The 15,771-nt window shown below is 43.5% G+C and overlaps 1 protein-coding gene across 1 annotated transcript in view; it reads right to left on the bottom strand.

Annotated features, from left to right (window-relative positions):
* Positions 1-15,771, bottom strand: part of LOC138265310 (cytochrome P450 2J2-like) — a 124,013-nt gene that overhangs the window by 9,368 nt on the left and 98,874 nt on the right. Inside the window, exons 6-8 of the mRNA XM_069212919.1 lie at positions 10,593-10,734; positions 6,793-6,980; positions 3,682-3,823 (exon numbers count right to left, since the gene is read on the bottom strand). Of these exons, the coding sequence (XP_069069020.1) occupies positions 3,682-3,823; positions 6,793-6,980; positions 10,593-10,734 (472 nt within the window). The remainder of the gene's footprint in view (positions 1-3,681; positions 3,824-6,792; positions 6,981-10,592; positions 10,735-15,771) is intronic.

The raw sequence follows: 15,771 nt of genomic DNA, 5'->3' as shown, positions 1-15,771 counted from the left end.
ACAAGGCTCCTCTTCACACTGGTAATAGAGCTAACACAATGACCTGCCTAATGCAGGTAGGGTAAGAACTTCTGGTACCTATTCCATGACTTCATGATTTGCTTTTCCAACCTTCAAGATAGGCCTTTTATGACTCCTCCTCCCTCTCAAAACACATCCATTAAACTGGAGTCAATTTGTTTAAAATCCCTTATCGTCCAAATTTATCGAAATGTGGCATGAAAATGTTCAAACGTAAGATCCCAAGGGAGTTTCTGGAAACTAATTGCTGACCAGTATCACTCAAAGCTGATATTGTACATTTTAATCATAACATGCACCAGTGTCTTCCCTTATGGGCAATAATTGAAGGCTTCACCCTTTTCATGCTTCAATGGTTGTCCTATTTCCATCCTCAGTAATTGAAAGATTATGTTCACTCCAGTGCTTCACAGCTAGTCTCATTAGATCGCCTTTGTCAGTCTCTCAACCCTATCTCCTCCCTCCCTTCTACTGCCACCCTCTCATCTCCCACTCCTAACCAACCCAACACCAATACGACTCCTACTGGCTATCTTCTTCTTTCAAACAGATCACTCCTCCTTGCTCCCAATTTGCCCAACATTGACTTCACACCCTTTGGCTCCACCACTTCAATGACCTCCTCCTCCTTCTCCTGACTACCCTCACGCCTACCATGGGACTTCCACAGCTCTACTTCTCCTCTTTCATTGTTTACGTCACTTCCATCAACTCTTCACCCTGACTCTTTATAGCACGCCCTTGAACAGCAATTCCACATCTCTCCTTGCTACCTTCTTGCCTTTTAACACTTTTCCCAATACATTCTCAGCACCATCCCACCCTTCCCAGTCTGATTCCCTACTCGCCTCATCCTGCTTTACCTACTGGCCTGGCTCTAATTAATTTTTTCCATTCCACCCAATGCTGGTCCCAACAGCCCTCTTGTATACTTCCTACCTTGTTTGACTCATATCGTCACCCACTCTTCCTCCTTTCAATGCTCCCACCCACAACCCTCCTCCCTTTTCAGCTCTCACTCATCTGCCTACTGCTCACCCACTAACCTTGCTACTCCCCTTAACTCTATTACCAATGCTACAACCATCTCAGGTAGCGCACCAGGGTCACCCCTCTACTTCAACTTCAGATCCTAATTTCTACCCTTCTGCCAATGTGAGATCAGTAACTGGTTTTTCCACGTATTCCAACCTTTCTTCTCAGATTTCAACCTCATCACAGACAATTCAGTTAAACATATCCCCTGACCTCACCCCGATGCTAATGAAGCCCTGCAAACCAGCTCTAAAAATGTCTCCCCGCCCTCTTTGCCTGAAATTCTAGCCTTTCTCACTCTTCTAAGAATATTGACTTCCTGTCACAAGCAGTTTCTCAACTCTCATCCAGTTATCCACACTCAACTGCCGCTTGCTGCATAATCCCCAACCTAGTGCTTACTTCCTAAGGGACACCCCCTTGGGGTGGCAATCTACAAAAAAGTAACCACAAATCTAGACCCAACAGAATATTTGCTGCACTGGATGATATCTTAATCAAATTATCAAAAGCTGTGGAAACTTTAATATAGCCCACAAAAATAGCCATAATCGGGCTCAAGACACCTCCTTTATCACAACCATACAGAACTCCAAACCTCCCTGATCATACCTCCAAACATGAATAAGGGACTCATTAACTTTATTCAGGATGCCACTGAACACCAAAACTGTTGTGTCTCCAAGACCACTCGCTCATCTCTAAGATGTACTCTACATAATTGCTGGTCTGTAGTTAAACATTGTCTGAAGCCTTCAGTGCATGATTCTGAACCTCAGTCTTGGTATCCTGGTCCTCACAGAAGCTTGACTGAGTGATGCTTCCAACAATGTCCAAGTCTTCTTCTCCCTCGACATTATTCCATCCTCAGTTGTGACAGTGAAATTTGACACACTGGTGGTGTGATAGTAATTCACAGGAGCACGCATAACTCTACATTATTTCCAATGGATAGTTTCCCTTCCTTCAAATGGCTATCTTTTGAAATCATTGCCTACAAGACCTCCAGTCTCAGAATGAACATTATATACCATCCTTTTTGTTTTTGATGCTTGCAGAGGAATATATTAAAATTATATAATAACAACTGATACACTTGTAACACCTCTTCTTCCTGTGAGATTCCAGTCTTTATTGGGGTGAAGATAACAACAAACCTGTTAACTTTTTCTCTTATTTTCTATGGGACAACAATCTTCTCCATGATTCTCAAAAACCAACATTGCACAGGCTCTGTTCTTGATGTCATTATCTCTAAAGGCACACTTCTGACCACTGAAGACCCAGTCCAGTGGATTGGTCAGACCACTGAAAATTCCTCTTAAGTTATCTGTTGCCTACCCCAAAACCATGGACCATTTGAAGAGAGAAAAACCATTGTTCTGTGACATTAAAAACATTGACATCAACAGCCTACCTACCAAGACTTGGAGTATCCGTCTCACCCTGGATCCTAAGCGGGATATCGATTCCACAAAAGAAGAATACAACAACTGCAAGTCTAACCAAATTAATCAATATATTTCACTGGCATGCAAAAGTAAATGACTCAAGCCTTCTCTCCACTCGTCCTGAAAGGATCTATTTACCGAAAGAAGGCTTTGAGAAATCCTGTGAAAATCTGCACTGTTGCTTTTGAATCTTACTGTTCTTTGGGCCATCAGGAGAAACTACAATCAGACATCTTCAAAGGAAAATCTAGCCACATTAAATCTATGTTTTATGCCACTAACAATTATACAAGGTACTTTTTGATATCGTCAAACAAACTCCTCCGCTCACCAGGACAGTCTCCAAACCAGAATCTACATTTGATGAACTTGTGATCTTTGCTGAAAGAGTAGTTAGAGCTGCAACGCAGGATTATTACGTAGGATTGATCGTACTTGCGTTTGGGCTAATGCCTTCCTTCTGTTTCCCCCTTACCTGAGATGCTTAGCATCCTGAAATAGCTAACCTTTAAGGTAGAACCCAAACATATGCCTTATCTTTCCTTTACCACATCCATTACTGGGTGGTTCCCATACATTACTGGGTGGTTGCTTAACGACATACTTAACTCGTTTGTTCTTAGGTGCTAATAGCTGACATTTCTGAGTTCTGTGATCTATTGCTCTCATAGATAGCCAAGGCAGTCCTATGTCCTCCATGTATCTTCTCGGGCCATAACCTATACCCCCACACTCTGCCTTTCTCCTGTAGAAACCACTGTGAAACTCGACCATGCCAACCCTGGCAGCCTTAAATTAAAGTACTAGGAACAATGATATACCTCAATTCTGCTAGTGAAGGGGAAGACATAGTAAACCCTGTCTTCATCCCAACCCTATTTTGAGTATGCTACGTCACTGGAGAACACTGAATTCTTTGCTGGCAAAAAGATGGCTCTTATTCATAATATATCGTGTGTGCAAGTTTTATATGGCATTGATTGTGCATTACAAAATTATATCAATAAATATACAACAACTCAAATGTCACTCTTAAGCATCCTACACGGATCGGAATCACAACGCTAGTGACCAGAGGCTGCCCATGTTGATAACCATGTACATTTATCCACCATTTTCCAATCATTCATGAAGCCATGCTTCCATTCGCACTGCACAGCTCTGGAAGAGTTACCTGCACCAAAAGGTAAGAACGCTTCCCTATTCACAAAGTTGCCTTCTTTGTCTAGGAAATGTTCAGGGTTGAATTGGCGTGGTGTCTCCCAGTGCCCAGGATCAAACAGGACAGAAGACAGATTCGGGAAAACAGCTGTGCCCTGCAAAGCAAACACTTTGTGGTATCTTTACTTCTGTCAGTGGATTTTTAAGCCTTCTCATAATGTAGCAAGACGAGCTAATAGCATTTTTAAAAGTATCATAAACAGTCAAGAACACTGCTAGTGACGAGATAATTACAAAATTTCAAAAATTCAGGACAATATGTGCACCCATCAGCAACCAATCAAACAGGAAAAGAAACATATGTGCCTATCACTTTTGAGTGCCTTGTGTCAAACGTGAGTGGACTAAGATGGGGCTACAGTAGTAGTGAGTGCTTCTCTGCGGTATGTTATCTAGCAGTCACACTAACAGCCAAGCGCGCATTAAGGAATTCTGTGAAGCAGAGAGAATATGTTCATCGCCACTTGTCAATTGTGTAAGGTCATTTAGAGGTAACTGTGCCCTCAAAGGACCCAATCGGAAGCTGGACTAGGGTTGAAGTGCAAAGGTAGACCTTTTTCTCTATTTCAGCTTCTGATAGGGCCTGAGGTCATGTGATCGACTAGCTCTGAAGCTCCATTATGTATCATGCTGCACTGCCTGATGCTAGTTAACATGGCTAACATCTTTGTTGTTGTGACTGAAGATGACGGTCCTAACTCATCTACATTCCTTGAAGAATCTCAGTTAACAGCTAAAGGATGACTCCAAGCTAGCTCCTGTTTCCAAAGCCAAGAATGCTGAGCAGAAGGAAGCAAGTGACGGTCCTAACTCATCTACATTCCTTGAAGAATCTCAGTTAACAGCTAAAGGATGGCTCCAAGCTAGCTTCTGTTTCCAAAGCCAAGAATGCTGAGCAGAAGGAAGCAAGTCTCTTGCCTCTAGTGTTCATGAAACACAGAACTCATTCCAGGAAACTGAGATCTGCTCTGCTTGTTCAGTCACAACAGAAACAACTTAAGGAACCAATGGATTTCGGAACACTATATATCAATACAAAGTATTGGACCTAGAAGTAATTAAGGGCCAGATGTAGGAAAGGTTTTGCACGCCTCAAACAGCGAATTTCGCTGTTAGCGACATGCAAAACCCACATCGCGATGCCCAATTCCCGTTTTGCGAGTCGGTAACCTGGTTACTGACTCGCAAAACAGGACTGCAAGTCGCAATTGGGAAGGGGTGTTCCCCTTCCTAATTGCGAGTCGCAGCGCGATGCTGCATTGGTTTGTGACTGCGAACGCGGTCGCAAAGCAATTGCAGTTACCACCAGTGTCACACTGGTGGTCACCCATTCGCAAAAGGGAAGGGGTCCCCATGGGACCCCGTCCCCTTTGTGAATGGCATGGAAAACATTTTTTTTCAGAGCAGGCAGTGGTTCTATGGACCACTGCCTGCTCTGAAAAAATGAAACAAAAACGTTTCATTTTGTAATGCATCTCGTTTTCCTTTAAGGAAAACGGGCTGCGTTACAACAAAAAAACTGCTTTATTTAAAAGCAGTCACAGACATGGTGGTCTGCTGTCTCCAGCAGGCCACCATGCCTGTGAGTGCTGCGAGTCGCAAGGGGGTAGCAAATAGCGACCCACCTCTTTAATATTAATGAGGTGGGCCTTTGCGACCCACTTGCGAGTCGCAGATGGTGTCAGGGACACCCTCCTGCATCCTGAATTGCGAAATCTCTCTGTCTCGCAATTTGCGAGTCGCAATTCAGGATTTTCCTACATCTGGCCCCAAGTTCTTTATCACAAACATCTCTTGCCTGTGGGAGAACTGGTTGAGTTTGCTAAGCAAACTACAGCAGAAGATGTTAATGCCCACTCATAGAGTGTGTGCTACAGTACCCAGCACTACAGGCCATGGCCTACTCTGGGCATTCATTCTTAGAGACCGGTGCAAAATCGTTGCATATATTCCTTGATGCCAGATCTACCAAAAAGTATTTCAACCAGCTGAAGCCGCAAAGCCAAATGAGAATGTTTGGACCAGAATAGGACAGACCAGTGACAATGAAGCTTATGCCATCTGTTGCCCCAAATCTAAATACAACTCCTGGGACAAGAGAAGTATGTATCTCGGAAGATGATACTGCTCCTACGAGAAGGTCAGAAAATGAGAGTTAAGTCTTGCATTGTCCTCACTTCCCCCACTGTGGATGGTTATGTTGAAATCAACTACTATCACTGCAGGTGTGTGGATTAAAACAAAGTTAGTTATCCATGGGTTGTCCATGGGCAGTAATACCGGTTTTACTGAGCAAACCAGGTGAACTGGAGGTCCGCTACTCGCCTGCTTTCCCACATTGGACACTGGAGATGGCTAATAAAACATATGATTCATTTCAATTAGGAACAAAGCACTAGATTGTCTATGCCCTGGAAAATGTGCGCTTTCACACCTTATAATCGTCTAAAATGCTGAACTGAAATAGGCAGCACCAAGCCAGTATTGTAAGATCTGCTCGTTTGCATATTCTGGAAGCAATGCTGTGATTCCAGACTTATCAGACCTTTGATTTCATCAACCAGTGCGGCAGATATTAGATCCCACCTGATGTTCCATCAGACTTCTGAGTGGCCTCATAGTCTTAGTCCAACTTGCCAATCATCCTGTACAACATACAGTATAACCTAATCAGTTATATTCCTCAGTGTATGTTCACTGCAAAAATCTGTTATCCAGCCACACCTCTGAGGATGCTACTAGGGTGTACTGTTATTGTACCCCCTATTTTATAAGAGATCTGAGGCACCCGGTCTCCATGTACTGTAAAGCCTCCTTCTCTGGTGCAGGGAATATCATAGGAAAAGTTTAAGGGGTCCACATTGCTTTTCTACTTGTAACTTAAGATGTACCAAATAGTAGTAGCTCCAGTAGCATTCCTAGAATGTCACCCCTAGTTGTGACATCAGTGCCTACTGAGTACTGAGCACCAGGATGAAGTCCTGTGGATCTCATTGTAGATTAACTGCCTAGACCACTTTCTCCATGCACAGGTAGGATGACTATGTTGAGAGTATGGCCATACCTTCTTAATTTGGTACCCTTGCAGCGTCGTCTCCTGAACACACTCTCTAGGAACACCTAGTCCCACAATGTTAGAGTAGCGTTGGATCTCATGGATAACAGCATTCGTATAGGGCAATTTTTTCCGATCCTCATAAAAGATAGCCTGGGAATCTCCAAGCACAGAATCCAACTCCTTCTGGACTTTATCTAAGGAAAGATATTTACACTTTAATGAAACCTTACAGCTTGTTAAACAAAAATGAGAATTCTCCTAAGATACTACACTGTGCGGGGGTCTATAACGGCTTGTACTCACTAACATATTTTAATTGAAGGTCTGCTGACACGAAAGGCAAGTGTGAAGGGATTTACAGGCTACTCTGCACCATGCATTCTGGACTACATTGTGCTCCTACCCAACTTGGGAATTTTGATTGAACTCTCCTGCAACTCAAATTCTATCAATTAACCATATTTTATACTCACAGTGTATAGTTTCCTAGAGAAAATGTCTCAGGCTTTCAGCAATATCAGTCTGGTTGACTCAACCTAAAATTTTAGGACCTACAAAAGGTATTTGGGCAAACTATGGAAACCACAGCACATAATGTAATATATAAAATAAAGCCCAATATACAAAAGTATTTTGCGGCAAAAACAGTCTATTTGCGATTCACAGTGTTCACGTACCTGCTTCTTGCAATTTGCCATCTGACACTTATTTGGGCTTCCAGTTCTCTACCAATATGGAAGAAATTATCAGCCTCAATCATGATGCGCTATGTTAGGACTTTTGCCATATTTCAGAAATGGGATAATTTACACCTGGTGCTAAAAGGCTGATGTAATGTTATTAAAATGGTCATGTTGCCTCACTATTGTTACCTGTTTGTCTATTCCTTATTTTGTCTGAAAGCCTTTTTTAAAAAAGGTAGAAGTCAGTTGGCAGAAATGTATATGGTATTACAAAAAACTGCAGCGTGCTGTTCGTGGGCACCTTCCCCATAGTAAGGGTGGCTTGGCCCTGATTGCACTCTGGTTATACTATGGGGGTCATTCTGAGTTTGGCGGGCGGCGGTTGCCGCCCGCCAAACTACCCCCATCGAAAGACCGCAGGGGCCATTTCGACTTTCCCGCTGGGCCGGTGGGCGACCGCCAAAAGGGCGCCCACCGGCCCAGCGGGAAAGGCCCTGCAACATAGAAGCCGGCTCCGAATGGAGCCGGCGGTGTTGCAGGGGTGCGACGGGTGCAGTTTCACCCGTCGCGATTTTCACTGTCTGTAAAGCAGACAGTGAAAATCCTGCTGGGGCCCTGCCAGTGGCATGGGCAGTGCAGGGGCCCCCAGGGGCCCCACGACACCCGTTCCCGCCATCCTGTTTCTGGCGGTGAAAACCGCCAGAAACAGGCTGGCGGGAAGGGTGTCGGAATCCCCATGGCAGAGCGCCGCCATGGAGGATTCCCCCACCCGGGGGAAATCCGTCGGAAAACCGCCGGACCCGGCTGGGCGACCGCGGCTGTACAAAATGAAGCACCGCCAGCCTGTTGGCGGTGCTTCAGCCGGCCTCCACCCTGGCGGTCATAGACTGCCAGGGTCAGAATGAGGCCCTATATCTCTTCTTTTATTCTTTTGTTGGTCTGGGAAATTGGTTATTGGGTGACTTCGTGCAGACTACCAACTTTATCCTCAGATTAATAGGCTGGAGAAAAGTTTAGTGGACCTCACCTACTTCAAACATACTTTTGGATTTTCACATAATTTGGTCAACCATTAGCTGTATTTTGGATTTCCATCACTACTCTTCTTTCGGCTTTATCCCAACTTTCCATTATTCCTGCATGCCAGCTACTCTGAATGTTGGCAAGAATTACACATCTCTACCCTTGTCCAGTTTTGCAAAGAAAGGAGTATGCTGTCTTTTGAAGAATTGTCTAATATATGGTATGTCAAGGCATGGATGTTTTAGATATTTGCAGCTAAGACATTTTCTCCAACATTTACCCACCATTGATGTAGATATGGCCCCAAATGAATTTTTGAGAGGCATCATCACTGGCCCAAGCTAGGGCCCATTCGCATGTACTATCAGATTTTCCAGAATCGTAAGGATGCAGCTTCTGATTTTGATTATTTGGCTACCAACCGGGCACGAAGATTGGGTATGCAGGTATCTTCTGTGGATGTTGCACAAGCCAATCACCTTTCTCAAAGCATTCCCAAAGTTTCTTGTCCTAAGGCCCATTCTTTTAAAATTCTGCAAGTCTATATTATACACCACATAGATTACAGAAAAGGTGCCTCAAGCATACATCAGATTGCTTCCAATGTGAAAGTGCAGAGGCTGATACAACTCATGTCTTTGCGTACCACTCAGTAATGGAATTGTATTGGAGAAAAGTGTTCCAATGACTACATAGCTTACTAGCATTGAATATTCGTCTGGATTCTAAGATAATTATGGTGGGCTGCTCGCCTAACATAGCTCCGCACCTGAAAGCCGATTTTAACTTACTACCAGAAAATACAATAGTATTTATCCTACAACTCCCACTATGACCTCAAACATAAGAAATAATTGAGAGGCAGAGCTGGGAACTGATATCTCGGCCCACAGCTGGGCATACTGCTGTAAGAAGATCAAACAGGACTCATCTAACAGCAGATTTCAACTCCTGAACCTCAAATTCATACACTGGACATACCCCACCCCTAGGCCCCTTGCTCAACGTGGCTTAACCACTGACGCTAAGGGGCAGATTTAAGAAAAGTGGCCCTGCACCCACTGCAGTGCCACTTTCCTTGCACCCTTCATCACCCTACTACCGCCACCATGTGTGCGCCATATTTAAAATACGTTGCACCATGACGCAGGTAGGGGACAATGGTGTCAGAATTTCTGACGCTATTGATGTACTGTTGAGGGTTAGTGCCAACATTTTGGCACTAACCCTGCACAGTACATAGGGGCCCATTATAAATAATGGAGTGCCCCCATTTAACGCCTACTCTGAGCAGGCGTTACAAATGGCAAAAAAAAATTACGCCAAGAAATCTTTTAGATTTCTTTGCGCCATTTTTTCGGCTCACCTAACGGGGGAACCCCCCCCCCTTGTATACATTATGCCTGGCGCAGGCATAATGTGGCGCAAGGGGTTACAAAGTGGTGCAATGCATACATTGCACCACTTTGTACATCTGGCGCAGCGTTTTTGGCCATCTAATGAAATATTAGCATAGAAAATGACGCTAATGTGTTGTTAGATGGCGATAGGCCCTCTTACATCTGGCCCTAATTGTTGGCGATACAGGGCCCCGAATGCAGATTTTTTACACCGGCCATGGGTGTGCCCAAAGGTCTGGGTCTAGCGGTCAAACTGAACCAAGATATCAACAGTGTGACCTCCCTCACTATGACATCCACTGATCACACTCCTCAGGTATGTTAAAGGTGTACTCAACACTTACAGATGCTTCCTGGCACTCGCCGACCCTTCCTTCCTTTTTGCCCCTGTCCTTTTTTTTTTCCTCCCTTCTTCCTTCCTTTTTGTGTCTGGCTTTCTTGTTTTTTTTCTTTTTTTTACTTTCTTTCCGTTTTCTTGTCTTCTTTCTCAAAGGCGAGGCTAGCAGCCAATACCAAACCAAGTTTTTTTTTAGTTCTGTGTCAGCAAAGATCTTTTGATTTTACTAAGAATATATATAACATAGTTATTGGTTTTTTAATGCATGTGTGTATTTACTGAATGGACCCCTAAGTTGTGTTGTATGTGTGTGTGTGTGCATGGGCAGTGCATGCATACCAGTAACTTAATTCTGCTTCTTACCTTGTATTTCTGGATGGTTCGTCATGTAGAGCAGTGCCCAGCGCAGTGTGGTGGTGGTGGTCTCTGTTCCTGCGAAAAAGAGGTCAAGCACCACTTGTACGAGGTTAGCCTCCTCGTAAGGAGAGGAGGGGTCTCCTGTTGTCTGAGGATGGATTTGGAGAAAGGAAAGTTACAGCTAAAATTATTACACTTTGTTCATGTCTTTGACTTCTTCCATGAACATCTGCACAGAAATAGGGCCTTGTTGCCACAACTTCCCACTAAATCAAGGCCTGGACCTAAAAAGAAGGCGTATCCATGGACAGCATTTGACGCACAGAGTAAAGTCCCCACAATTTTAGCACCCCACAAAAGAAATAACTTTTGTCTGAAAGTACATTCAAAGGTGCTTCATATTGTAGGTGATGCCGTCACGTCACCCTTGACAATCAATGTGTCTAACTCATCCGCGTTGAGCTTAAAACACTTCAATGCTTTGAGGTTAATCAAGTTATTTCTTTATTTAGTTAAAAAACCCATAAAGCCACCAGGCTCAGCAACGATTTAAGATACATTAAGTCATTAAAAACATACAAAAACATAGGTACAGTATGATATAGTAAAACTATTTTAAAATCTGCTCACAAAAATGTGCACCAAATGGTCTTCTCACAAGTTTACAAGTTAGGGATGTTTCTCCTTGTCTGCCAGGCAGAGTTTAAAATTGTAAGCTCTGATTTAGGAGTGCCTAGCACCACTTTAGCTTTTCCCCGCATCATATTTACAAAGTGGCGCAATGCATGCATTGCGCTACATTATGCCTGCGCCAGGCATAGTTTATGCAAAGGAGTCATTTCCCCATTAGGGGTGGCCGAAAAAATGGTGCAAAGAAATCTCTGGGATTTCTTTGCGCTATTTTTTCTGCCCTTTTAACGCCTGGACAAAGCAGGTGTTAAAATGAGGCACACCATTGATTTCAATGGGCTTCAATGGGCTTTGCAGAATAAGCGTCAAAATTTTTGGATGCAAATCCTTAAAAGCTCCAAACTAGTGTCAAAGATTTTGACTCTAGTTCCCTAACTACCGCCATTAGATACGGCGCACACATGGTGGAGTTAGGGGGGCGCTAAGGGGCACAAGAAAAGTGGAGCTTCACTGGCTGCAGGGCCACTTTTCTTAAATCTGGCCCTTAGAGGCAACATAAACACACAAAGACTGCAAACCTCACAGACGTGTCAACCTTATTACATTCAAAGTCCTAAACAAAGGGAAGAAACATTTCTTCCTAAGCTTATTAAAAAAATACAGAATAGTAAAAGGTTGTGCCTAGTTTTGATCATATTATACACATACAACCTGGTTCCAGACTGGGGAGGACCAATATTCTATTTTTTTGGTCAAGTCACCGACTGGTAATAAGTGCTGCCTGAGTTTAGCATCAAGAGAAAGTGTAAAGGGGGTGCATAGTCTCTAGTCACCCTTTGCCCTTACACGTGCGAGGTAGGTGTTGCCTCTAGAGCGTGATACAAGGGAACCAGAATTAAAGATTCAGTCCACTGTCTGTACTTTGACTTGGTGACAAACCTATCTCTAGTGCATGGTGCAGCAGTTGAGAAAGTGTTCCTTCTTATTGTTATGTGGGCTGTTCAGGAGTGCAACAGAATGTAAAATCTCTGAGCACATGACCCCCCCTCTACCCCCAGTGACACAGTGCACAAGGAGAATGGACAACACTGAGTGGGTACAATTCCCAAGGAGAATTGTTCTAATACTCCTGGCTTGCTTACTCCTGAACCTAGTCATGGCTGAACTACAATAAAAAAGCCACAGGGGCATAGCGCGATGGAGGGGGGGGGGGGGGTGGAAATATTTGCGAATATTAGTGGTACAAGCACCTGCCTAGCATAATCAAGGGGTCTTGAAATAGGTATATAGCTAAACGCCATAAGAAAGCACAATATATTGCTCAAAACATGGAGGGTTTTAATGGTTTCATCAGAGAAGGTTGTGCAGAGGTTTTTTGTGTTTTTTAACAAGAGTGTAAGATAAACGAATATCACTTAATCTGGGAGCTCCATATCCCCTAAAACATTTTATGACAACATACTAATGAATATACAACGGGAGCAAACTATATAAACTGTTCTGGAATGAATGAGAAATAGAGGGTCCCTCAAGGCAGCCATTAGTAAATCACAATATGGGACTCTTTCAAATAAAAAAATAGTTTCAGCAAAAGCATGCATAAAAAACTGTTGTCATGACAGTCACCAGCAGTATTCTGTAGTTTTCAGTGTGCTTCATGACTCATCTGATGCTTGCTTGACTATCTACATTCAATGCATGCACATTTACAAATGTCCCTCCGCCTGATCATTTGAGCAGCATTAATGTGGTCTGCTGTAGAGTGGTGAACTACAACTGGAGCTTAGCTACTCTATTTAACATTCTAAGACAACTTTCCCAATCCAACCTGTCTTCTGTTGAAATAAATAATGCTAATCTATGTCATCTCTTTAACTTCTTTCTGCAAGTGTGTGCCACTTATCTAATTCCCATGAGAAGCCCCGATACAATAGGTACAGACTGAGGTTTAGGTCTTGCCTACCAGACAACTCAAACTGTCTCGTGACAGACAGACCTATTCTTAGCTTACAGCGATCCCAACCCTTGCCTACCATTTGTTGGCTTTATTGTCACACTCATTTGCTTGCTTCTTATTTGCTAGCTTGTGTGAGCTTCACTTCCTCTTCTTGTGTTTGTTCCTCCCCTTCACCATGGACGCACTACTTGTTTCCATCCGCTGCCCACTTTTGAAGCGCTACTTTGTCTTTTGTTTCAGACGTCCACAGTTGGGGCATTTGATTTCCAGTTGTCACCATCGTGTTCTTCTTCCCCCTGAGCTGTGCCTGTTTTGCCCTCTCTTCTCTCGTCCATGAGCTTCTTCCCGCCCCCTCCATGATAAGCAAACCTTTGTGTGCGTCTCTTGCATTGCTTTCGTACCATATGCTCCTCTCCCCAGTTCCATGTTTCTCTATGTCTCACCTGTTTCATTTTCTCCCCCAATGCTGCAAGTTGCTCTCTCTCCATTTGTTGGCTTCCTACCTCACACCCTCCATGTTGCTTTCCCCATCCATGCCCTCCGTGGAGCTTCCCTCAACCATGACCTCTCCATTGCTTCACCCATAGATTGTGTTGCTTCCACCTCGCCATCCTGTTGCTTACCACCCAACTCTTGCCCTTTTGGATCCCACCCCTGCGCCCTCTTAGTTGCTTCTGTGCCCTCCATGTTGCTTCGCTCACCCACTTGCAATACTATTTTTTTCTTTTTGTTTACAGATCCAACTAGGATCTGTAAACTAAATGGGGAAAAAAGCACCTGTGTTATTGTGTGCGTTTTATAGACACTTACATGCTTGCTGCACACACCTACAAAATGACATGGCCAGCTGTCTTATGTCCCCCCCCCCCTCTCGTTTTTATAGCAATGCTGCACCACATCGGGAATGCTGTACAGAATGGCTAAAGCCACTGGCAAAGCCAATAGGTCTCAAAGGTGAGAACTTTTGGTCTTCCCAATGCTTGTTTGACTATGGGAACTAATTCCATTCTCCGCCACGACTCTAACATGTTATCAATCATAAAACTTACGTTGCTGTTTTCTCATTTAAAGAATATAAAGAGAGAGCAGCAATCGAGATTGCTCTTGTAGTCCTCTGGGACTTTGTTGGGCCTGAGGATTTTCTCCACTTAAAAGTGGCAACTCCTCTTTTGACCTCTGAGTGGCTGAATGAATGCACTCTGGAAAGAACCGTAAGGTCAGGGTTAATTAGTGAGTTGGTTATAGTACTAGGCTTCCATAGCATAGGAATTAAAGAAGAATTTACTTTATATTCCATCAATGTGTTAGGCTATGCCTCAGCAACCCATGGAGAAGACCCAGGCCCAGATTTACTGTTCTTGCAGCCCATTGCGCCCCGCTAACACCACCATGCGTGCGCCGTATTTAACGTACGGCGCACCATGGCACAGTTTAGGGACAATAGTGTCAAAATTTTTGATGCTATTGTTTTACTTTGCAGGATTAGGGCCAAAAATGCTGGCGCTAATCCTGCAAAGTACATACAGGCCCATTAAAATGTGCCTCCTTTTAACTCCTGCTCTATGCAGGTGTTAAAAATGGTGCAGTGCAATCTTATAGATTTCACTGTGCCAGTTTTGTGGGCCCCCTAGGGGGGGAACGCCCCACCTTGCATGCATTATGCCTGGTGCAGGCGTAATGTGTCACAAGGGTTTACAAAGTGGCGCAATGCATGCTTTGCACCACTTTGTAACTATGGAGCGGCGTTTTTGCCACACTATTGGCACACTAGCGTAAAAAAATGCTAATATGGCGATAGTTGGCGCTAGGCCCTTCTTAAATTTGGATGCTAGATTGTTCCATAGTCTAGCCAAAGTTTGTTCAAACAATTTTCCTTATGTTACCCTACAAGGACACAGGCCCCTTATTTGCCAGGATAGATACGTCTGAGGCAGTTCTTAGATGCAAATGTCTTTTACTTTTTATTAGACCGATAGCTCTATAATGTTGTTGACACTTTTTACAAATTCAGAGCAAGGAAATGTAAGAGTTTTTTGTTAATTTACTAAATATCAACATTATGGATCCTAAATTTGAGAACGTGTTCCATAGACTAGGAAGAATAGTCTGCTTGTGAGACATCTAGAGACCCATCAGCCTTCTTAATCAAGATGCAAGAATTGTAACACCCTATAATTGGTTGATTGCATAGAAAAGTAGCTCTCCAAAGGGGCCTAGCGTTATCTTTTCACTTTTAATTATATGCTGTTGTGCAGTTGTGATTTCCATCCAGAGAGCAAGCTTGTTCAGTGCTTTAGAGTTAATACCTGATGGGTAGGTGGTTACTCTCGAGTCTGCGGACCGATTTTGACATTTGTCAAGGCCTTGGGCTGGGGTTTTTCACTTTCTCAGGGACTCCATCTTGTCAAAGGACAATTTGTATTCAAATCACACTTTCCAGAGACATTTTACTGAAATATTTCTATTTGGAGTAATTTTATGTGTGTTTCCCCCAGGAACCTTAAATGTGTCATTTCTGAAGTGGGGAGTAAGTTATCTTACACTACTTTTTCCTTCAGTTGACCTTGGCACTTTTAAAGGGTTACAGTAGGAGAAAAT

Source organism: Pleurodeles waltl, chromosome 11 (genome assembly GCF_031143425.1).
Source record: "Pleurodeles waltl isolate 20211129_DDA chromosome 11, aPleWal1.hap1.20221129, whole genome shotgun sequence".
Classification (NCBI taxonomy): domain Eukaryota; kingdom Metazoa; phylum Chordata; class Amphibia; order Caudata; family Salamandridae; genus Pleurodeles; species Pleurodeles waltl.
Note: the sequence above shows the minus strand (reverse complement) of the source record. Positions and strands in the feature narration are given on the sequence as shown.